The 25,353-nt window shown below is 39.7% G+C and overlaps 1 protein-coding gene across 2 annotated transcripts in view; it reads right to left on the bottom strand.

Moving 5' to 3' along the window:
* Positions 1-8,327: 8,327 nt before the first annotated feature.
* Positions 8,328-25,353, bottom strand: part of CCDC81 (coiled-coil domain containing 81) — a 34,172-nt gene continuing 17,146 nt past the window's right edge. For both annotated transcript variants that reach the window (XM_045818194.1, XM_045818195.1), the window contains 9 exons: positions 24,842-24,965; positions 22,552-22,645; positions 21,996-22,142; positions 21,034-21,138; positions 17,986-18,158; positions 16,730-16,808; positions 16,301-16,521; positions 10,643-10,768; positions 8,328-8,469 (listed from right to left, as the gene is read on the bottom strand). In XM_045818194.1, coding sequence (XP_045674150.1) covers positions 8,328-8,469; positions 10,643-10,768; positions 16,301-16,521; positions 16,730-16,808; positions 17,986-18,158; positions 21,034-21,138; positions 21,996-22,142; positions 22,552-22,645; positions 24,842-24,965 — 1,211 coding nt within the window. The remainder of the gene's footprint in view (positions 8,470-10,642; positions 10,769-16,300; positions 16,522-16,729; positions 16,809-17,985; positions 18,159-21,033; positions 21,139-21,995; positions 22,143-22,551; positions 22,646-24,841; positions 24,966-25,353) is intronic.

Raw genomic sequence — 25,353 nt, 5'->3', positions numbered from 1 at the left:
AACTGAATCGAGTACCAGCTGATAGGATGGAACACAAGAAATGTAATGTTGAATCTGTGATATTTCTACCAAAAAATACATTACTAGAATTTTATCATGAATAAAAAGCAGGCAAATCCGAACGGAAGGATGGAAATCTTCAAAAGGGTCATCATGAGAGACAAGTAAAGGCTGAGGACTCTTCCAGGTTGAAGGAGTTGGAGAAGCATTAGGAAATAATGGCAACTAAATGTAGCATGCTCGTCACCTGGATCCCTTTGCTAAGAGAACATTGTTGGGACAAGTGGCAAAATTTGAATTGAGACTTTTGATTATATGATCATGAATCAATGGATAGTTTATATTTTGATGATTATTTTGTGGTTTTATGTGATAATACCCTTATCTTAAGGCATTATAGTCTAAGTATTCAGAAGAGACAGGAGATATGTCAGTAACTTGCTCTTAGTTCCTGGAAGGATTGGGGGATGAGGTAGGGAGAGGAGGTATTTTTCACTACCTTTGAATCTCCCTAAGTTTTAAATTATTTCAAAATAAATTGTTTTTAGCATTAATGTAAAAGGTCTAGATCATAAGTAATTAGCTGATGCTTGCTTCTCTGGATTCTGTCTCTCGTTTTGTGTTGTCTCTGGAGACTTCTCTTGAGGCTTTACATTTTTAAAAGGTTTTTTAAGTGTTTTAGCCAGCATTATGAGGTATTTTGTAGCTCCTCCTTTCAAAATTTTAGGATATGGCAGTTGGTTGTCCACTATGATCCATGTCTCCCATGTTTAATACTAGCAGTCCCTGAGTATTTCACTAGACACATGGCCATTGAGCTAGAAACCACCTCCCAAGCTCCCATGCAGCATGGTATGGCCATGGGATTAAATTCTGGCCAGTGGGACATAGGCAAAAATAATGGTGCCACTATCAGCATTATACTAAAAAAAAAGCAGAGTTGCTCTCCTGCCCTTTTCTTCCTATTTGTTCATTGAGAAATGATGAGAACTGGAGTGGTTGCCTTGCCCCAGTGGTAGAAACCACAGAGCAAGCTAGTAGAACTACCCTACCATCTTGGACCTTTAGACAGCTTCTTGAGAGAAAAATGTAATTCTGTCTTGGTTAAGCCACTGTTACTTGGTCTCTATTAAAGCCCTACTCTAACTAATAAAACTCAAATGAATGGACTAAAGTCCCCCCTGATTTGGGTGAAAAATGAAAGAAGAATAAAGACTTAAAACCACAATAATAGACTTCTGGTGTTGGTCAAGATGGAGAAAACCCCACCAGAGCATTTCTCTCTAACTGACCAGGAAATAAAAAGCTAATACCTGAGGAGTCTGAAGAGTAAGCAGTAGCAGGGAATCTGTGTAAGGAAGTCAAACTTAAAGAACGACCAGCATAGCAATGAATTTACTGGTGAATTTACTCCTCTTCTGTTTTTGACCTGAAGATAATGTGAGATCCAGAACAACTCAGCATAAATTTGAGAGAAATCCACTCTCTAGTCAGAGAACCAGGAGAAGGGCCTCCCTGGTGTGCCCCGAGACCAGCCGCAGTCCTGAACCCACGCAGCAGAGCAGCAGGGTGGTGGTGGCATTGTAAGCACCGCAAACACTGAGAGATCCTCTCTTCCTGGCCAGAGGAACATGAAAAAGGGACCCCTGTGGTCAGAGAGTGTGGGAGGAGTCCCTTTTATTTTGTTTCTGTCTTGTCTCTCATTGCTTCACCCTGAGGTCAGCGCATCATGTAGAACTGTAAGAGAGTGAAGGGAGCCAAAATTGAGACAAATCCTGGCTTTACAGCCAGAGAGGCCTGGGAATGGGAAACTGAAGAGTATAGGAAAAATTCCAGAGAGTAGAGAGCTAGAGAAAGAAATCCTCTAATTCTGTGTATGAATGAAAACAAGTCTCAGGTTTACTCCCATGCTGCACATGAAAAACAGACCCAAAGAAGCAGAGGCCTAGAGACTTGAACTGACATCATAACTACAACCCACAGAATGGGAGATAGAATTTATATTCTAAACTTCAAGACTTTGCTCATTAACAAAAATAAACATTCGCTAGAGGGTTTTAGCAGGCCCCTGAGTTTTACAACATAGTAGTTAAAATGTCTAAGACACAATACAAAATTAATCAACATATAAGAATATGTAAATTATTATCAATGGAAAAGATGCCAAATACCCAAGATGACCTTGATATTAGAATTCTCAGATGAAGACCTTAAAGCAAATATTATAACCATATTCCATAGGATAAAAGTAAACACTATGAAATGAATGAAAAGATAGACATACTCAGGAGAGAAATAGAAACTATTTTTTAAAAGGAAGCAAATTGAAATTTTCCCTGGTCGGTGTAGCTCAGGGGATTGAGCACCAGCCTGTGAACCAAAGGGTCACCAGTTTGATTCCCAGTCAGGGCACATGCCTGGGTTGCAGGCCAGATCCTCAGTTGGGGACAAACAAGAGGCAACTGATCAATGTATTTCTCTCTCTCTCTTTCTCCCTTCCCATCTCTCTAAAAATAAATAAAATCTTTAAATTTAAGATATTCCTGTGTTAACTTGGTTTTAAAAACTGAGTTCTAAGACAATTTAATGCTGTAAGTTAAGGGAGGTCATAAAATGACATTATGGCACAAAAATAATAGCAATCTGCCCTTAGTACTTTCTTTATATCTCAAAGAACTTCTGTTATCAAATATTTTATGTTCCTAACAATTTATTTTGGGAGAAAAATGTTTTTCCTTCAAAGTATCCTCTTTTATCTCTATCTCTATCTCTATCTCTATCTCAGCTATGTTCATTAGAGACAACCACACATTGATGTTTCTCTCCCTCTCTTTCTCCTTCCCTTCCCCTCTCTCTAAAAATAAATAATAAAATCTTTTTTTAAAAAAGGAAGCAAATTGAAATTTTAGAACAAAAAATATATAATGCAAACTTCACTGGATAGGTTCATAACAGAAACATAGATGATGGAGGAAAGAATCAGTAAATTTGAAACTAGATTAATAAAAAATATCCTATCTGAAAAACAGAGGAAAAAAGTATGAATGCAATAATGAATAAAGCCTCAGAGACCCATGGGACTATATCAAAGGTTTAACATGCATTTCACTGAAGTCCCAAAAGGAGAAGAGAGAGCTACTGGTGCAGACCAAATATTTGAATAGTGCCCCCAACCTTCCCATATTTGGTGAAAGATACAAATTTAAAGATTCAAGAAATTCAGTAAGCCCTAAAAATAATAAATCAAAAACAGTCCCCATTAAAGATACATCATAATCAAATTGCTGAAAGCCAAAAATAAAAAAGAAAACCTTGAAAGCAGCCAAATAAAAACAACACATTACATATGGGGACACAATGATTCAAATGACTGAATTTTTCATCAGCAACCATGGAACCAAAAAAATAAAATGAAAACCAAATAGAAACCATGGAACAAACAACAATGGAATAATACCTTTATAGTACTGAAGGAAAAGAACTGTCCATTCAGAATGCTATTTCCAGTAAAAATGCCCTTCAGGAATAAAGGCAAAATAAAAGCATTCTCAGATGAATACTAAAAATGACCCTGTTGCCTCTGTTATGGGCCAAATTGTAGTCCCTCAGAGTTCCTGGGTTGAAGTCCTAATCCCCAATACCTGAAAATGTGACTGTAGGTCTTTAAAGAATTAAAGTTGCAATGAGGTCATAGGGTGGGCCAATCCAATATAAATGATGTCTTTATCACAGACACAAATTCTAAGCAAGCAAAGGCAAGAAAATAACAGAAATCAATCACAATGAGAAAAATATGAATAGAGAAAAAATAATGGAACCAGCAGCTGGTTCTTTAAAAAGACCAATACATATTTTTTTAAAAACTTTTAACCAGACCCAAGAAGAGACAAAAAAGCTAATATTGAGAATCAAAAGGGTATTCCACTATGACCCAACAGACATTAAAAGAATAAAAGGAAATTCGACTAACAACTGTAGGCCCATAAGTTCAACAGTAGTTGAAATTCTTTGATGCACCCCACCGAAACTGAATTCATCCTTTAACACCTCTCAAGCAAGAGGACTCCAGGCCTGGATGGTTTCATTAGTGAATTCTACCAAGCATTCAAGAAAAAACAATACTAATTCTACACAATCTCTTCCCAATAAGTGGAAGAAAAGGAAACATTTCCCAACTCATGTTATGAGGTCATCATCATTGATATCAAAACTCGATGAAAACTCTACAAAAAATAACATTACAAAACATGACAAGGACATTACAAAAAAACCGTAAGCCTTTATTTAGTACGTGAATTGTCAAATGTCCTTCCTTATCCACCTCATATCCCTCCATAATCCTGCAAAACCAAACCCAACTAAACCCACCCCACTCCCTACACACACACACACACACACACACACACACAGACCCTCAGACACATCTGTGCAGCTAAGACCCAAAGAAGAATGCCCGCAGCTTCAGGTCTCCTACTACTTGCCCTCTGCTGAAGGGTTGGACGAGTGGAGTGGAACTTGGGCTGAATTTTAGATCCCATTCACCTGTGGTAGCTGAATTATGGTCCAGATCCTAATCCCTGGAACCTGCAGATGTTATCTCATACAGCAAAGAATGTTCTGCAAATGAGATTAAGGATCTTGAGGTGGGGAAATTATCCAGTGGCCCTTAAAGGAAATCACAACTGATTTTATAAAACAGAGGCAAAGGGAGATTTGACGGGAGTAGGAGAGAAGGCAGAGTGACAGCGGAAGCAGAAAGCGAAGGTGCTGCAGTGCTAGCTTTTAAGATGGAGGAAGGGCCGTGAGCCAAGGAATGTAAAGACTGGCTCTGGAAGCTGGGAAGGGAAGGATTCTCCCCTCAGAGTCTTCAGAAGAAACCCACCCTGTCAACACCTGGACTTTAGCCCAGTGAAATTTTTGGATTTCTGAAACTAAATTTCTGGCCTCCAGAAATGCGAGAATAAGTTCACGTTGTTTTAAGCAGCTAGGTTTGTGGTAATTTGTTAAGCGGCAATAGGAAACTGGGAGCTGAGTGCCTGTGTATAGAGCCAATCTGCAGGCTGTTCAAGCAGCTCTGGGTGTAATCCACTTCTTCTGCCCACAAATGAGTAAATTAAGACATAGGCTGCACCTGGTTAGCATTTCTTTGGATTTCCCAGGCCTCTCCCAGCCTGTAGCCTGGGCACTCGGGCACGTTTTCACTTTTTCTATCTCCAGCTCCTGTCTGGTCCTCATATGTACTGGAAGTAGAAGTTCTGAGACTTAGCTTTGGGAGGGGGAGCAAATAGCGACCTGCTTTTCCTGGGATACCTCAAAGGAAGGAGGTCTGGTTATAGCAAGCCAGGACCTAATCAGGACCTGTCAGTCTCGTAGCTGAATACCATTACAACACAATGTTAACTGCTAATGAATCTCAGCAAACTACAAATGAGAGCATAGCAGAAGGGAGAATTAGATTAAAACTGTGTTTATAAAACTAAAAATTGCCTATTTACATTTGTGGATTATTAAGTCAATTTTGTTCAGTCTAATCTCAATTTTTCCATGAAATAAAATAAAATAGAAAATATCAGAATGCATTGCAGACAGCTGGGGTAAGTATAACTAAAATTTTTACCTCAGTTATATGTGTCAGCATAGATTTTGTGTTGCAATATGAAATGTATTTCTTTTACTGACATTTAAAAAGTTTGAAAAATACCAGAGTATGGGCTTTCAAATAGCCATTCCAACTCTCACCCAACTATGCTTATGAAGATTCAAAGAGGAAGACGAAAGGATTATAGTTCTCTGGAACTAAAAGGGAATTTTCAAAAGCAAAGTCATTCACTTTGCTCACTTGTGATAGCTTAAGCTTGTAATAGAGTGAAGGAAAGCTACCTAAAGCAGGCGTCCTTAACCTGTGGTTCAGGTGGTCTAGGAAACTTTGAATTGCATACAAAATGTTGTATATGAAAATGTACACATTTTAGAAAGGGCATATATTTTCCATCAGACTCTCGAAGTAGCCTAGGACTTTCCAAAACATTAAAAACTACTGAAATAGAAAATCTTTTGATACTCTAAGCTAGCCTGGAGTACCATAGTTCCAGAAATGACAGAACCTGATGATAATTCAAATTGATTTACAAAAACATTCTAATTTCAGTCTAATACAAAGATTAGCAGTTATCAATTAAGATCAGTGAAGATACCAAATTATGAAAACTTGTTTAAAAAAAGGATGTTCATTCTTTATTGTATGAAATCAGCTGTTTTAATGAAGGACTATAATAAAGTTGGAATCTTAAAATGGTTAAATGGTAAAAACTGTATTAGGTTTCATAACCTCACTCACATAACCAGGTCTTCATCTCAGCCTTGACGGAGAGAGGCACAGGGCCTTGACATCGCTTGCCATGACCCCTTGTTACTCTTCACCTATTTCCTATTGATCCTTAAAAATCCAGCTTAGGCCTCATCTCCTCCAAAAACTCTCCCTCTCCATGCCAGGTGAAACTGGCTGCAAGAGCTCCACTATGCTCTTCCATAACATCAATGCTGTTAGCTATTTACCATGTTCAGTGGAGATTTCCTAGTCACATCTCCCCTCTGCACTACACAGTAAGTGCTCTGAAGGCAGGCAGGGACTGAGGACATCCTAATCTCCAGGTCACCCAGAATCAGCTTGGTACTAGGCACACATTAAGAGTCAGCAATACTACCAATGATGATAAATTTTAAGTGCAGTTCTTACAGGAGAAAATATATACAAAGTTAAATCTTTTCACCGAAACATATCAGAATTGCTTGAAGTCTTTCTTCTTTAATAAGGAGGTCTACTTCAAAAAAAAATTTTTTTAAATTATTACATCCTGGATGGTGTGGCACAGTGGATTGAGTGCCAGCCTGCAAACCAAAGGGTCGCTGGTTGGATTCCCAGTCAGGGCACATGCCTGGATTGCAGGCCAAGTCCCCAGTGTGGGGTGCGTGAGAGGCAACCACACATTGATGTTTATCTCCCTCTCTTTCTCCCTCCCTCCCCCTGTGTCATAAATTAAATAAATAAATATCAAGGCACCACTCTTTCAGTAATTTATTGCATATGAGAGACAAAAAAATACTCCGAGAGTACAGCAGGCATGGACACATCCTTGGTTGGTGATCACTGAACATGCGTGGGGTGATCTCCCGAGGACATGGAAGGAAGTAGCAGTGTTGGAAGCTTGGAGGGAAAGGGTCCAGACAATTCCAGTCATCAGCAAGCAAACTTACATAGAAAAAGATAACATTAGCAACAAAATTTGTCCAATATCAATTTGAGTAAATACCTTCCCCTTAACTGTCTAGAGCTCAAAATATTCCTATTTTGCACTTGTAGTAAGAAAAACAATGTTTCAGAAGTCTCCCCACATATACTTTCCCATTTTCTAAGAAAAATGTGGCAGACAGAAAGCAAATAGTAAAAGGGACTTCTTAGTTTTTGTATTTCAGAAATCTAAGACTTCATTCTACCTTGTTCATTGTTTTACCTGAGGTGGTTAGGATGGGCAGAGAAAAGCTAAAAAGTGAAGACAAAAACTTTTTTTGAAAAAAGGTTTTGGTTGCCAACACCCATACCATCCCTCAAAATTAGTCCTTGAAACAGGAAGAGAGTCCTCTTCCCCAGCGCACACAGTTTAAGAACGGTGGGAGTGAAGCCATGAGAGAAGGTGGCAGCGGGCAGGCCAGCCAGACACCCCTTGCAGTACCACTCACCCCAACAATAAACCTACAATCATGGTGCAGAAATGGCTGGACAATGGAACGCTAACCAGAAGGTCCAAGGGAATATTGTCCCCTGAGGTCCCAACAACGTCCCAGGTGTGTCATCAACCAGAAAACCCAGGAAGCATACTCTGATCACCTGAAGGGGATAGCCTAACCTACCTCTGGGATGTTCACACACACCCAGTCCTCTGGAAAATTCTAGGGCTGGAAGGAGGAGTGGTAAAATTTACCAATATGAATTGTTATACACAGTCAGGCAGGTAGAAGATATTTATTATGACATTATTCATTACAGATGAAGAAAGGTTACAGGTTTTTACACAAAGTCACAGAGGGAGCGGCCGGGCTGGATCAGCAGCACCGCCATGGCTGGAGTGAAGCTGGGTCCCACCTCCAGCTCCCGTGGCAGCAGAATTCTAGGAAGTTGGGAGGAAGACAGGAGGGGAGCCCTGTCTACATGATTTCCACAAGCAGTTAAAAGCAAGCTACTCCTGAAAGCACCGAAACTGCACGACATATTTTTTCAAACTTTAAAAACAAAAACATCTGCCAGGAAACGCAGGTCCAAACTTCGGGTTTTACACAAACAACCGGGAGCCACACAGGTGCTTGTTCACGGGCCACAGGTTGCTGTGGCCTGTGTTGGAGGTGCTGCGCTGGCACTGCCTACAGCGCCGATACTGCTCACACTGGTCCAGGAGGAAGAGCTTGTCTGAGGCCCTGAGGAGAGGGGAGCAGAAGCAGCCATTAGCAGGTGGTCCCTGCATTCTTGCTGGGGGCTAGCTAGGAAGCGGGTGCAGTGGAAGGGATACAAAAAGAAAGTAACCCCTGCCTCCTGACCTCCAGGAGCCTACCACCTGCCTGTCATCTCCCACCTGCAGTCTCTCCCCCTCCATGCTGCTACCTGCAGCTCATCCCAGCCTGGCATTTCCTGCTTCCAAACCTCTGACACCTCCTCATTCCCCAGTGAATAAAGGGTTTGGACTCGGTGCTTTCACAGCATGGACCCAGCCCCCCTACCCAGCCACACCCACCAAAAGCCTCAGAGAACACAGAACAGGCTCCAAAGATTCTGTGTTTGCTGCTTTGCCATGTGGATGTGCCTTTTCCTGGCAGGCTCCTGAGAGACCATTTGAGAGGGAGATCAGGCCACCAAAGTGCTGGTTAACAGTTAACACCCCAGCAGACAGTTAAGACTTCAGTAAAAGTCTCAGGAGGCCAGAGGCCTCTGGAGAGTTATGAGCAGGCGAAGGGAATGGAGACAGAGAGAGAGGACAAGGGAGGCTCGAAACAGAGAGGAAGGGATGGAAGTGACCGGTTTTCCACTTCAATAATTTTTCTGATTATGCAGGACAGTGCCTGCTACCCCAGCAAAATTCTACATGGGTGGAATTCTGTAAAAAGCAGCATCAAAGACAGCCTCAAAGTGAGGAAGAACAATCTCAGCAGTAGGTATGGGAAGACCTACCTGGCTCGCCTAGGCAATAGTGTGGAGAATCGTGTGCTAACTGCAGATATCTGAACCTTGTTTTTGCTTTTGCTTTTGCTTTGTTTTCTCTTTAAAACCCACCAATTTCTTCTACCTTCCCACTGCCTGCTGGAGTCCCTGCCCACAACTTGGCCTAGGTCCTCAGGGAACAGATCTGCTCAGCCATGGCCTTGGAGAAGCTGTGTTATCCTGCCCCACCAGGTTAGATCCTGTGTCCCCTCTCTCCTCGGTCTCCACGTTGGCCAAGCATTCTTCCAAAATCCAGCTAAAACCCTCCTGTCACTAATCTCACTGCCTTTTATCTGCTTTTCACTGACACTGAGAAAATGGCTTGAAATCTCAGACTCCCTTTTCCCATCCACTTCCAAACAACCGAACAATCACACTTCCCCTTCGGAACCTATTTTCTACATCATCCCTTCTGCTCTCCTTGTCACAAAATATAGATTCTACCCATTACAAAGACATCCAAAAAATGCCTTAAAAGAAAATCTAAAAGGAAAGGGAGAGTTACAGATCAAGATCCATTAGAACAAATTTAACCTGTGGTAGAAATTAGTTAATAATTGGAAATTAAAATATTATTTTGGTATATTCAGGTTTTTATAACATTTGATTGCATAGGCTTGGTCTGTTTTTGCAGGTGTTTAACAGTCTAAGAAATCATACCTTACATTTGCAAAGTGTTTTGATTTTTTTGAGTTGTACTTTTTCACCTCCTTATGTGGTCCCCCAACCCCCAGTGTTAGCTAAGTCAGGCAAATGTTTACTTTCCCCACCTCACAAATGAGAGAATCTTAGCTGCCTCTCCAAAGTCAGGGTCAGTTTTCAAAGCCATGAGTAGATTCTCTGACTCTAGATTGCAAAAAGACCACTGCAGAGAGGGAACAGGGATATCATAATACTCTCCAGGAAGATGTGTTCTGTTGGTTCCTAATAATGGACGGGTTTCTCACTTTTCCAGTTGCCAATCTTACCGACAACCCCTTGACTCTGCTCTTAAATAAGCATTCTGTAAGCCTTGGATGTGTTCAGATGTTCAGTCTCCCTGTTTCCAACTAGTTATTGCCACAGAGAATTCCCACCCTCCTCCCCCAAAGCCTCCCCACCCTCCATGAAAAGGAAAATAAAGCCACCCTATGCAGAGGCAAGATTAGGGCAGAGATGGCAACTATATAAAATACAACACAATATTCTCCAATCCCATATTCATAACAGACATCAGAGTAGTTTTTCCCACTGAACCCAGAATTCTTTTCTCCACAAAGTTCTCTAGGCAGTCACTAGTAATCCACTGGAGGGGGCACTCAAAGCCTATTTGCCACCCCACAGTTAGAGGAAAGTAAACAAGGAGCAGAGGGGAATTTCTTTGTAAACCTAGAACTGGATCCAATCGGGTATTACCGCTCGAAAGCCTTCTCCTCCAGGTCCCTTTGCCTCTTCATTTTAGCACTCTGCTCCCAGTCCTCCTGTAAGCTTTGGTTCATTCTGTTCACTCGCTCCAGCTCAGCATTTCTGTCTGCCCGGTGCCTGGGGAGCACAGAAGAGTTGGATTCCATTCACAACACTGGGAAGGGCGTGCACCAACCTTGGGAGCCCCATTCTTTTTATGGTAAATTAAACAAAAACATTCTGGTTTTGTTTGCTACTCTTTGAAATGTACTAAAAGGCATAACACTATAAAAAGTTTTTTTTTTAAAGAAACATAGTGAAACTCCTATCTCTCAAATAATTTATGAGTTTAGGGTCTTTCATCTTCAATCCTGGTTTAAGAGAACAGGATTGAAACCTTTTTCCAATTAGCAAATTCAGCCTTTAAAGCTATTAATTTCCTTTGAGGCTAATTTAACTGCTCTGAAGTATCATCTTAAATGGATTTCAGACATTTCATGTTTTTTTCCCTTTATTCCAATCTCTCAGCTATCAGTAACCAGCCTGCCAGTTGCTATCAGCATCTTCTAAGACAAAGTAGACAGGTACACAAAGGAGACAAGTAACTAGGCAAAAGAAAATGGAATTGAGAAAATATCTAATATTGTAAAGAAGGTAAAACAAAAAAGGGGTGTTTGATGAAGGTCACATCTTTAAAAAAGTGGCTGCTGTATATATCTCTTCAAGGACAATGTTTCAATATTTCCAGTGTTAAGTGCTTCCATTTCTGGTCTCCTAAGGCGAAGTCACTGCTGTTGTGAATCACCCCTGAAACCTGGTTCAAGTTATTTATGTGTGCCTATTTCTCACCCAGCTGAAACCCTTACCATCAGTCCCAAAGAAATCCAGGAGGGACTTCACTCTTTGTGACCCTCAATTTAGCCTGCTCTGAAGGGCTGTGTGTCTCAGGTAGCAACCATCACTAGGAGTCAGGACCCTCCAATAAAAATCAGTAATGTGCTCTGTGCTGGTTCACTTTTCCTAACAGCACGGCCACATTTGCCTCTAACAAGCATCAGTCCAAGCAGTCCTTATAAACATTAAATGAAATAATAACAGAAAGTGTCAATGCCTTTCACACAATGGGAGTTCAATGACTGAATGGTACTTATTTTATGTATTTACATATACATGTATACATATATAATAACCTTTTTTCCTTTTCATAGTTTAATTGTAGTAAAAAAAAACATAACAAAATTAAGCATCTTACCCACTTCCAAGTGTACAGATATATAGGGCTAAGAATATTGACATTGTTGTACAACCACCAGCCAGAACTCTTCTCACCTTATAAAAATAAAACAACACGCTCACTGAACACCTCCCCATTTCTCCCTCCAGCTGGCTCCTGGCAACCACAGCTCTACTTTGTTTCCATGAATTTGACTCCTCTAAATATCACGTATAAGTGAAATCTTGTCATGTTTGTCTTTTTTGTGACTGGCTTATTTCACTCAGCCCCAGTGTCCTCAAGGTTTACCCATGTTGTAGCATGTGTCAGAATTTCCTTCTTCTTTAAGGCTGAATAATATTCCATTGTGTGTGTATACCACATTCTATTCATCTATTCAACTGTGGTCGAACATTTGTGTGGCTTTCATTGCTCAGCTATTGTGAATAATGCTGATATGAACATGAGTGTGCAAACATGTCCTCAGGACCCTGCTTATAATTCTTCTGAATATGCATCCAGAAGTAAAATTACTAAATCATATTGAAATTCTTTTTTTTATATTTTTCTCACTTTTCTTTTTTTTAATATATTTTTAAAGACTTTATTTCTTTATTTTTAGAGAGGGAAGGGAGGGAGAAAGAGAGAGAGAGAAACATCAATGTGCGGTTGCTGGGGGTCATGGCCTGCAACGCAGGCATGTACCCTGACTGGAAATCAAACCTGCGACACTTTGGTTCACAGCCCACGCTCAATGCACTGAGCTACGCCAGCCAGGGCTCTGAAATTCTATTCTTAATTTTTTAAGGAACCATCAGACTGTTCTCTATAGTGGCTGTGCCATTTTTAGTTCCCACAACAATGCAACAGGTTCCTATTTTTTCACACCCTTGCCAACACTTACTATTTACTGGTTTCTTTCATAGTAGCCATCATAATGGTTGGCTACTGTGGGTGTGAGATAGAATGTCTCTCTCTCTCTGTATCTATATCTATCTACCTCTATCTCTCTCCCCCCTTGTCTTATTTTTCTTTATTTTTCCCCTTTACATATTTGTATTGTCATGGTTTTGTATACCACTAAATAGATAATTTTCTTCCTTTCTCATCTTTTGCATAATTTAAAAGCAGTACTTGTTAAATCTTTCATGGTGTGTGTGGTTGTAGGAAAAATCTATAATTGTTCTTGATCTGCATATTGCACAAGGCAATCAAACCACAGATATTATAATTCAAGATAAAGAGTAAAACATTTTATCTTTGTATTTGTAAAAAGTTATTATACAGTTTAGCAAATAGATAAATGTTTTCTTTCATAAAGCCCTAGGAAAAATAAGATAGCCACCTTATATGTATACATTACCCTGATATACATATATATCTTAAATAGAAAAAGACTTTGTACATCTACATAAGTGAGTTGCAGGGGAAAACATGAGCAATTTTCTCACTGCTTATTCCACTCAGACCGCCATAGAGTTGACACTCCAGGATAGATATATGATTGAAATTAAATTTTTAAATAATATAAAACATATTTTAAATCTCACCTTCTTACCTTGCCATCTTTAGTTACTGGAGTGAAGAATTGCTGTATCTTAGGTTCCCATAAGTTAAGTATTCAATAAAACATGAAATATCTCTTATTTGGGAAAAGCAGAAATATAGTTAAATGCTAAATGACCTCTATTTCAAACAGAACAAATGACATCAGTTGGTGGTTGGGTGAGACTCACTGCAGGCCCTTCACACAACACGGAAACCATTTGTTATGGAGCAGCCACCTCACTGCAGTTTTGATTTGCATTTTCCTAGTGATTGGTGACGTTGAACATCTTTTCATTATGCTTTCTGGCCAGTATTATATCATCTTTGAAAAGATGGGCTAAAAAGTCAAATTAATTTAAAGGCCTAGAGAGTGAGAAAATGAAGTAGGGTTAGAGGGGAGGCAGCCAGTGTTCTCATGAAACTGCTGGTGGAAGCAGTTGCTGCCCTTTTTAGAAAGCAAACGGTCAGCACCTCATGATTCTTAAAACCTTCCATATGCTTGACCTAGAAGTCTCACTTTCAGGAATGTGTCCGACACAAACCAAACAACAAGTATAGATTATATATATATATGGTATACATTTAAAATGCTTAATACAAAGATTGTTACAGCAAAATATCTGGAAACAAAGTGTTTATTAATAGTGAAAAAATTAATTTATAGTAATTTATTCTGTTATTAAATTATAAGAATGAATTTCATATATATGCACTGACATAAATATAACTTAATGACACATTATAAGATTAAAGGAAGACTGGGTTGTAATATATAAGAGCTCATAGGTCTCATTTTCATTTATAAAAATGGAGGGGAAAATATATGTACATACTGTTTTAATATATTTGTAAGAAATAGGAAAAAGTACAAAAGTTTATATATTAACCTTATACTGGCTACTTAGACAAGGGAATTATTAATCTCCTCTTTAATGTCTATACCAATTGACATTTTAACTAGCATGAGTTGTTATATTTTTAAACAAAAAAAGAAAAGTTTGTTTAAAAACAATAAAACAAGTAAAAAATACTGTAGCAGGCCTGATTATACAGACTAAGTTATCCCCTCTGAAAGAAAATGGCCTTCTTTTTGTCGTACAAAGACCTAAGAGCACATCTTGAGAAGGACCAGAGTGCAGAGAGTTAGAAAAGATGAGAGAGGCGGGAGAATCTGGAATAACCAGTGAAGGATACAGAAAAGGAAAACAAGGCTCTGACCTGTACAGAAGACAAAGTCTAAACAGCTGTGGTCCTAGAGGTAACCAAATAAAGACCACAGTTCGTATTTGTTCAGAACTTTGCAGTTTCCAAAAATGCTCCCACGACAAAATCTCTTTGAATTCTCATAGTAAATGTAGGTAGGGCAGGGATGATTATCCTTATTTTTCACACAAGGAAAAGAGGGCTCAAAGAACTCCTGTGTGGTTTGGCTCAGGTCACACAGCCTGAAAGTGACAGAGTTTAGTCTCCTAACTCCAAGTTTAGGAGATGAACCAGAGAAGCCAAGGTCTAGAAGCAGAGCAGGCGGCTGCAGTAATCTGCAACAAATGCAAAGGGCCCCAGGGACAGGCTGTGACAGCATGGGGAAAAGGGGGACAAAAGAAGGCTGTTAGCTGTAAAACGGAAGCTATTTACAAAAAGTATTTCATTTAACCCTCAAACACCCTGGAGGTAGATATTAGTGTTATCCCTAATGACTAATAAGGAAACCCGTGGCCACACAGGTGTGTAATATGCCCAATATCCCACTAGTGAAATGGCAGAACCATATCACCTGATCAGAATGGACACTGGAAAGGGTCTTGGAGACTCCAGGTACTCATCTATGAGGGGAAAGACCATGGAGAGGGGAAGGGGATCCCAGGGAGGGGCTGGGGCAGCCTGGGCAGCAGGGAGGGGTACTTGTGGGGCTCAAGGCAACAGGCCCTTTTTAAGAACTATAAAAGTATTTCAATATATTTGAAGATAGTATAGACACACAAATATGTATTGCCCTGAGTAGATGCAAGACTATCCAATTCTGCCTTGACTCTAAAAGCCGCACATTTAACGACTCTTACCTCTCCCAACTAACAACCCAGCCTCACCCTTGTCACAGTGCACTGCATCTTCAACCTACTGTTCTACTCATGTTTTCACACCTGAGCCTACCTGGCATAGGACATAACAGGTCTTTGCACCATCCCCCTGACCATTTATAAAATTTTAATAAAATAACTTTTTTTCTCTAAGTACAGCTGCCTTCTAAAAAGAGGAGATTCCTTTGAAGAAAAGCCCCTTTGGAACTCCAGAGAACTTTAATAATTTTATAAAATTCCCATTGGTGGAGTGCCTAATTAGGCCTTTTCAGAAACTAGGTTTCTGGTGTTTGAATTTAAAGGTACTTGCATTGATATGGCATGGAGTCCTCCTCTGCCTACCTGTCAACTTCACCCCCACCCCCAGCTATCCTCAGTACAGCTCACTGCATGTGCAGCTCTTTGAAGGAAGGGGGCTTAGTGAAGGTTGAGAAAGGACCCAAGTCTCACACCTGTGTCTACTTGAGTACCACAGCACACCTGTGGCTCACAATACATTTCCAAAGGACCGTGCTGGTATGGACAACTCTTTTAAGATGTTGTACTGACAAGGGAAGGGAAAATATGATGAGGTCACTGGAGAGAGAAATGGTATCAAGAGAATTTAAGGTTTTTTTACTTTCATAACTTTTCTTCATAGGGTGAATTATGAGGATGAAACAAGGTGAAGCATATATTAAGCTTAAAACAATATTCTTCACATAGTAACTCCTCAATGTGTCCACTATTGTTATTGCTTCTCTGCTGCAATATGAGGACAGAGAGACGAGGGAATAGGGGAGAGAAGGTAGGGAGGAGGCGGAGGAGGAAGAATGGCATGGGGTCTCTTACTCTTTTTGTGTCTTCTGAAGCATCTGCAGATCCCGCTTTTGGTCGACCAGTTGGTTTAGGATGGCCTTCCTCTTGCGACTAGCAGCTGCCTCCAGCTGGTGCTTCATGTAATTCTGTTCTCGCTCTCGCCTTTCCCCTACCAGTGCATCCTCATTATTGCCAAAGATGGGCTCAGAAGAGTCTGGCTCAAATAGGGGCAGCTGGGGGAATCTGTTCTTTATCTGAAACAGGGTCACACATAATGTGGGTTACAGTTATACCAGGGAACCAACTATGCACAAGGCTGAGGCACGGTAAAATACCAATACCTAATAGGAAGGAACGGGGGCTCAAAACCACCAAATGGATAACACATTACAGTATTTATTCGTATTTTAAGAATGCTATTGAAGCAGTGCACAATTTTTAAATTAATAATTGTTCCCTTACCTGTGCATTCAAAGCTCTCTTGTAACACTCTGTTTCTTCCATCTTATCTTTTATATACTTGGCTCTTTGTGCAGCAAGTCTGGCAGTTAAGAGTAAGAGAAGGTGGGGCCAAAGTTTGTTGCTGAGTCTTTAATAATGCAGATTAACATTATCAAACCATGTCTAATAAGTACTAGTAGAAACAAAAGCCTTGTAAATAAAAAGTGATATTCTTTCCCGGAGCTTTCACTTTAAGAAAGAAAATAGTTATTCAAATCCACAGGCTAATGGACAATGTATTGAACACAGGACAGATAGGACAGGAATAAGCAGGTGACCAAGCATACTGTACAAAAGCACTGCTGCTAAGACGGGCAGTCTTCCTTCCTTCGTGCTTTAAAAAAATATCTAGACAGGAAAGCAGGAGGTGTCTATTCATTTTATAAAGTGACTCATCATAACATTCCTCTTAAAGAAAAGGGATCTTTCCTATTATGCATTATGATTCACCTCCAGGGAACCCACTGAGCTGTAAAATGAGTACAATGGGACATATACATTTCATAGAAATACAACTTTTTGGTCACAGAAACTGGTTTTATTTGTTTAGAAGTCTCTCTCTCACACTGCAGTAGCCTTCTTAATTGCCCTCCTAACCTGGGTAGCAGAGCATGACCCCTAAGAAATGCTTGAACTCTGTGGCCCTGAGCCTGTCCTGTGCCCCCGATGGCCCAAACAGGACCAGGCAGATTCTTTTCCCTGAAACTTTGGAATTGAGACTAACACACATTCATGTTTGAGCTGGAATAAAAATAATTAAGACAATATCATTTAAGGAGCTGTGGGCGTGAGCAGAGAGAAAGCTTCTACTTCGTGGCCTTTTAGTCCCCATACATTCCTGCCCTCAGATTCCACAGAACATCCCTATATACTCATCATAAAACCTCAGATTTGCCTTGAGATCGATGGGAATCGCTAGGAATGATGCCCTGCTCAAGACAAGTCCCTTCCAGCATTGGTGATCAGGAAACAACACAAAATGAGACTCTCTAATGAAAGCAACTATAGATTGGCAATCATTACTGTAATGATAATTATAATGGGTTTTTCACTTTTCTAATGAAATCTTATGCTGTGGTGCTGGTTGCTAGCTGGGTTAGTTTGCTCAGCTGGTTACAGGTGTGGGAAACTACCAATGCTGATTCAATCCCACATGAAAATAAGCTTCACATGAAAATTCCAATCCCGTTTTCCTGAGAGTGTCTAGCTAGACTCACTCCTCTGTGAGCTGCACTTGTTCTAGGCGTTCCATCAACTCTTTGTTTTCTCTTTGGTTTAGTTCCTTTTCCCGTCTACTCTCCATTTGTTTCAGGAGGCTTTGGAGATATTCCTCTTGCTTTAAAGCCTTAATCTCAGGACTGAGTGGCCGTTTATCAAATAGGAAGGATTTCTAGAATGAAAGATAAGCAATTTATTTATTGTAGAATACCAAAAAGCAACAAAGAATAAAAGTAATCATTCAGAAGACCAAAATCATCAGGAAGTATTTATGAATTTATAATATTTGTAAATCTTCAACACAGTGACCAGCTAGTAGCGAGGTAACCCACAGAATACTATGGACGCGCTCAAGGTTAAACCCAAGCAGAACTGACGAGAGCCCACTCTCTGAGAGAGAGGTGAGGGAGGACTTCATGGAGGAGGCCCTGAGCGAGTACATACAACACAGAGGCGGAAGGAAGAAGGGATTCTGAGTGAGTGCAAAGCATGAGCAAGGACAGAGAAGAGGTGGGGAGAGGGAGAACTGAACACTCACCCTGGACCTGGCCATTCTAGACACCGATGATTCAGTAGTGGCCAAGCAGAGACAGCCTTGCTGTCATTGAGCTGCACTCTGGTGCAGGAGACAGACAGTGAACAAGTAAACAATACATCAATAATCCAAGGAAGTGATGAGTGCCATGCAGCCCTTATCAGAGCAAGTGACTGGGTGGGAGTATGGTTAAATTTGTTGGTTATTAGGGAAAGCTTTTCGGTGGAAATGACTGAATCACCACCATTACAAATATCAGGAGACGTGTGTCCCATACAGTAGAAAAAGCAAATGCAAAGACATTGGATGAAAATAAGCTAGGCGTGTTTTAATGAGCAGAAGGAAGTGGCTGAGGCATAGTGGGCAAGGGGAAAGTAGAAGTAGAGGAGCCCAAAGAGGGGCCATATCATGCAGGACCAAATAGGTCAAGGTAAGTTTAAATTTTATTTTAATTCAGTGGGAGGCCATTAGATATATTTTGGTTAATCATCATGAAAGGCTGCTGTGTGGAAATAGGCTGTAGAAGGACAAGAAGGCTAACAGCAAGCCTAATTAGGGAGGGTATTGCAGAAGCTCAGCCTTATAACATGGCTGGGACTAGAATGGTAATGTTGAAGATGAAGAGATGTTAGATACATTGTGAGTAAAGGCAACCAGGCTTGCAGAAGGTTGGATATGGGGGAAGAGGAAAAGGAATCTGGAATCAGGTGCATGCAACTCTCCACCTGGTGATGCCACTTACTAAAATGGGAAAGCAGAGAGAACAGGTTGGGAAACAGGTCTGTTTTGGTCATTTTCTACTTAAGATGTCTACAGATGTATCAACAAGGAAATACTAAGTGAGCAGTATTAAATATAACCTGGAACTTGCATATAAGAGGAAAGAGAGATCATGCCTCAACCTCAAAAGCACAGCGCTCTCTCTATTCCTTTCCTTCCCTGCAGCTCCTGCCTGGTAATTTCCTCTTCCATTCAAGTCTTTTCCTAACTCCTGTATACCAGAAGGTCTTTCCAGATCTCTGGTCTGGGTTAAGTAACTCTCCTCTCTACTCACGTAGTGCTATATGCAAAGGCTTGCCATAGCACTTAGTACACCACACTCTTGTCTCATTAAATCTGCACCCCACCCCACTATCTTCTCTAGACCTCTTCAGAAAGGAACATTGTCTTATTTATCTTTGTATTCCTAGCCCCTAGTACAGTGGTAAGCACATGGAAAGTCAGTAATAAATGTTAGATGATGACTAAAGAAAATATATTATGTTAGATTTATGTCCAGAATATCAAGCTACCACCTTAGGCAGTGGGTGAAAGGAGAAATTCAGGCAGAAGTAAAGGCAGGCCCATAATGATTGAAAATATTACATCAATGACAAAGCAAGTGGCTCACCTCCATCTGAAGTTTCATTTCTCAAACTTGAATGCTCCCACAGATCACCTAAGTATCTTATTCAAATGTGCATTCCCATTCCAGAGGTCTGTGGTGGGACCCTAGACTCTGCATTTCTGGCAAGCGCCCAGGTGACACTGGTTATTTATTTAGATCACCTGTTCCTGGGGCAGGACTTCAGTACACTGTCCCCTGCCACCTACCCCAGCTCCTGGTTGAGAATTTCTATCAATAGCGATGACCATAGTGACTGATAGGAACTGTATCATGAATGTGAGTGGTGCAGAGGCTGACACTGGACCACTCCTGCCCTAGAAGGAAGAAGGGAGCTTCAACCTCACACAACCCCCTTTTCACCTCTGCCCATTAAAAACCGGCACAATCTGCAATGCGGTGTGAAAGGAAAAGGGGCCATGTACTGAACCTGATGAGCTCAGAGGAGCCATGTCATGGCCTTACAAACAGTGACCAAACGTAACCACGCGGGGGTGGTCTGATCACAAACTCCTAACTAGGCAGGTCAGAGAGGTAGTCAGGATCCAGACTGATTGCGTCCTTAGCAAAGGTCAACCTTCACCTTAAGGGAGCTCTGTCCATTGTTCTTATGCATCTAGGATAGCACACCTTTAAATTTTCAGAGTAATTTTCTTTCCTTACCCTTTGAAAGTACAAGCACTGGTACCGGAGCATAAAACCATTAAATCCTGCATTGTCGTCTTGCTCCCCACCTACCATCTGTATGTACTGTCAGTGTTAACTACCTTGTACCAATGTAAAAGAAGCTTGAGTTTCTCCATTTTGCTTTTTAACTAGTCCTAGAGATTTCCCCACTATGCTTTCTCTCACCCCCTTAATCTACCACCAGTGGCTTTCATATAATCTTCCTTATGTTCTCTCCTTTGATTCTAATTTATAAAATAAACTGTGAAATTGCCCTTCTCCAAAGCATTTTCTCAGTCTTTTCTGATTTTGTTCCTAGGCATGTCCTCACAATTTTGGCTCTAATAAACTCTTACAAAACTTTTCTATAAGCTGGACATTCTTTTGTTGACAATAGAGAGTGGACCCAAAATTCACAGGTGGGGCAAGTATTCACAACAGAAATTCTGAAAAGACCCTTACATAAAAGTCAGGTTTCTCATTCTTGTGGATTCTCATAGCTTCAGCAACTCCAAGATTATAAGCAGCGTTTTTTTGATTCTGTTCTCTATTAGCCAGACTTCTCAACTTTAGGGCATAAAAAAATTATAACACATTAGAATACAACCTTTAAAAAATTTAATTCTAATACATTAAAATAATCCAACCAAAGTAAAAACTGATGTCTTCATAGATTTACAAAAGTAGGTTGGGAAAGGCTTTTTATTTCCAGTACTTGGGCTTCGGGCAACACCCCTACAGGGACCACAAGGATAATGGAAGATTTCCTAAGTGGTTACCTGACATCACAAATGCAGGAAAGAGCAATAGCATCAATTATTAGGAACCACAGACCAATTATTGATAGCGCAAATGCAAAGGTGCCATTCTGTCTTTGCTTCTTGGCATAGGCCATGAATATGAAGAAAAAGGCCATGAACCAGGACCATATTTTACCAAAAATCAAAAAATAAAGCCATATAAATTCAGGAATTCTACACCTTTAAAACTCAATCCTTAGCTTACTTAAATATTCATCTCAGTATTGTTTATTATTAATAAATTCAAGTTTTAGTCCTATAGTAGTACATAAATTATTAAATATGTTACCATATAGGCATAGGATAGAACTTTTTTTTAAAGATTTTATTTATTTTTACAGAGAGGAGAAAGGAGGGAGACAGAGAGGGAGAAAAATATTGATTTATGAGAGAAACATTGATGTACAAGAGAAACATCAATCTCACACCCCCAACTGGGGACCTGACCTGCAACCCAGGCATGTGCCCTGACTGGGAATGGAACCAGCAACCTTTTGGTTTGTGGGACAAGGCCCAACCCACTGAGCCACACTATTCAGGGCTGAGAGAGCATTTTAAATGGCATTTTATAATTATGTTGTACTGTTCATTGCTAAGTACTCTTTAATTAAGGTGTTGAATTACCTGATGTTTAAAGAAAGTCTCTTGATCTTTCCACATTTGATATTGTTGTATGAGTCGCTCATCTTCCATGTCTTTCTTCTTCCTCTCCTCATTGTAGTACAATGGGAAATTTCGTTGTGCTCGTTGCAAACATACATAACACATCTCCTACAATACCAAATTTTAGGACAGATTAAGTTTTACCTTTTACTTTTTTGCTTTCACAAGCTCTCCAAAGGTTGGATATATCAAAAAAGATGATGTTATAAAAGGATACATTAATGATAACTAGCAAGATGAGATTTGCAGAGTGAGTCCCACAAATATGCACCAGGATTTACTGAATTTTCATTTGATCAGAAGTATCTATAGCAACTAAAAATTAGTAAGAGATTTCCCACCCCTGTTTCTGTTAACGAGTTGATTTTGACTAGTAGATAGATTTATCATAGTCCAATTTCAGGCCCTGAATGCTGGAGCCATAGCCTTATATTAAAGAGATTCTCAGCACTCTCCCTGAGAAACAGAGGTCAGAGGAAGATTCTGGTGAAGTTTTGTTTGTTTGAAGACACTGTACCTGTCCTGCCCTATTGTGATCCTGGCAAGTAGTAGCTGGAGAAATTGTAGCTTTCATTTCATTGCCATTTTTCAGACACCTTGAAGGAGTTAAGCTATAAAAACAATGCAACATTAATTAACATTTAATACAGTGTGACATCTAGAGCCATGATAATTTTAGAGCAAGTGTAAATATAAAAGAAAGAATAAATATGTTGGTGGTTTTCTTTAAAGCATCTATATGTGTAGAAATTAAGAGCCCATGTTTTGTGTCAGATAAGCGTGGGTTTGACAAGATTTTTTGCTTACAGGCTGATTGGCATTACACAAGCTGGGTAGTTTTGCAAAGTCTCACTTACCAAATCTGGGAAATGGGGGTAAAACTTATTCGTTCTACAACAATTTATTGAGTGCTTACTATGTACATTGTGCTCAGCATGGAAGATACAGTGAAGAAAAACACACACACACACACATAAAAAGTCCCTGTCCTCCTGGAATTAACTTTCTGATGGGGATGGACAGACAGCCAATAAACAAGAAAAATAAGTGAACTACATAGTATTTTCAATGGCGATAAGCCCCACCCAGTGCTGGAGGAATGGCATCCTAGGCAGAGTGAATGAGTGCTAAGTACTTGAAGTGGGAGCATGCCTGTGTTCAGTGTGACTAGGGGAGGCCAGAGATGAGGCAGGATCTTGCAGGCCATAAAAATGCCTTTGGCTTTTGCCCCAGGTGAGAATGGGAAGTGACTGAGGGTAAAATGTCCAGTATTAGCAAAGCTGTAGGGGAGGGAGCCATCCTCATATTATTGCTTCTAAGAAGGTAATTTGGTACAGTTTTATTGAGGAAGATTGGTAATGTGCAGCAAAGGCATACGAAAATGGTCTTGTCCCTTATCTTTGAAATTTCACTTTAAAGTTTTTATCCTATACAATACTCAGGTGTGCACACAGAATTGTGTGTAATTATATTTATTACAACATTATTTTAAAAACTAAAACTCATCAAAATATCCAATAAGAGAGTAGTTAAACAAAAGGTTTAACCAATGAAATGATATTCTGTAACAGTGAAAACTATGAGGAGCTTAACCTCTTATTGCTAAGTGTAACAAAGGTTCAGGTGATCTCAGTTTTATTTAAAATGGGTGTTTATGTTACAAATATAAATCTATTTATATGTTGTATATGCATTGAAATGGAGAATATACACAGTAATATTAACAAAGATTCCTCTATTTAGTGAGATCATGGGTCATTTTTTATATCGCTCTCTTTTCTCATTGTTTTCAAACTTTCTGTGATAAACATGTATCACTTTAGTAATCAGCACAAAAAACATTTTTGGTCAACTTCTATAGGAAACCTTCACTGACAATCCCTAAGGATTACTTCCCCCCCCCCCCTTGAGGCCTTTTTGTTGCCTCCATCATATACATTATTGCTTTAGTGTCAGTCCCCTACAGGATGATAAATATCATTAGAGTAGATTTATATGTCTTTTATATGTCTTATAGCTCTGTGTAGTCCATATCTATAAAGCACCTGGCACACGGTGGTGCTCAGTGTTTGTTACATTGAACTAAATTACAAAGTACTAGGCATGAAACTCTCAATTATATTTCATAATAGTGAGATCTAAAACAAGCATGCTTAGGGTTTACACAAGACTTAGTAATCCAGAGAATACATAAATTGCACACGTGATAGCTGATGCATTGTGACACATAATAAATTGAAAGTTGACAGCATAGTAAAAGGTACATAAAGCCACTCAATAAATACTTAAGTATAGTTGACTGACTTAAAGTCTTAAAAAGTATCCTACTCAAAGGGAGAAAGAGAATATAGAAATTTTTGACATTATAAGAAAAAGACACAGCTATCATAAGTTGCAATGTATTCATTTACTCACAGAACATTTAGTGAGTCCAGCCATGTATGGCAAAACTGCTTTCTGATTTGATCTAAACATGAAACTGTGTCACATCATGATATCCAAGCCCTTAGAAAATAACAAGGGAAAATTTTCCAAATCCACAAGGAAAACCTCCCTCCTCTATGCCACTTGGTTTCCACCTATGCCATAACATTCAACCTATTACATTTATTGTTTTATGTAGTTCTGTCTTTCCCACTGGATTATAAACTCTCATTATGTCTATCATTCCCACCACCTAGTACATAGAATGTACTCAAGAATACCAGATGAAGGAATGAATAAACATGTACTTAAATTCTCTGAATCAAGAAATAACTCAAAAATGTAGTTAGTAAAGTGTAACAGAAAAACTACCAACACATTACCTTTCTGGGTTCACACTCTTCCCCTGTCTCCCACTCTGCTCAAACTTGTTCAGCAAGTTGGCGCCTCTCACTTTGCCAGGGGAGGCAGCTTTTCTATCTGGAAGTTTCTTGGGTGATAAGATCTCTGTAGGATGATTAAAAGTGAGTTTCCTTTCAACTTTAAATGGGTATTTTGTACTTAACACAGATTTTTAAACTCATAATTTTACCAGGGAAAATTTTCACATAAGACACACTTTCTTATCTTTAATTTATTGTCCTTCACCGTAGTAGTGGTTTAAAAATGCAGAATGGGGCAAAAGTAGGTTTACAGTTGTGAATAACAAAATACAGAGTTTATTCTTTCATTACATTAATTATTGTATTATTTTCCATAAGAACAACTGTAAACCTACTTTTACCCCAACCTGTGTGTGTTTTTGCTGTATAGTAATTACCTGCAAAGCACAAGCTGGGCACTTTAGAAAATACTAAGGGTCAAGTCTTCACCTTTAAAGATCTTTCAATAGATA

This window comes from Phyllostomus hastatus, unplaced genomic scaffold (assembly GCF_019186645.2).
Source record: "Phyllostomus hastatus isolate PE091 unplaced genomic scaffold, TTU_PhHast_1.1 phas_scaffold_317, whole genome shotgun sequence".
Taxonomy (NCBI): domain Eukaryota; kingdom Metazoa; phylum Chordata; class Mammalia; order Chiroptera; family Phyllostomidae; genus Phyllostomus; species Phyllostomus hastatus.
The sequence above is the reverse complement of the archived record's forward strand: the minus strand, read 5'-3'. Positions and strand labels throughout refer to the sequence as shown.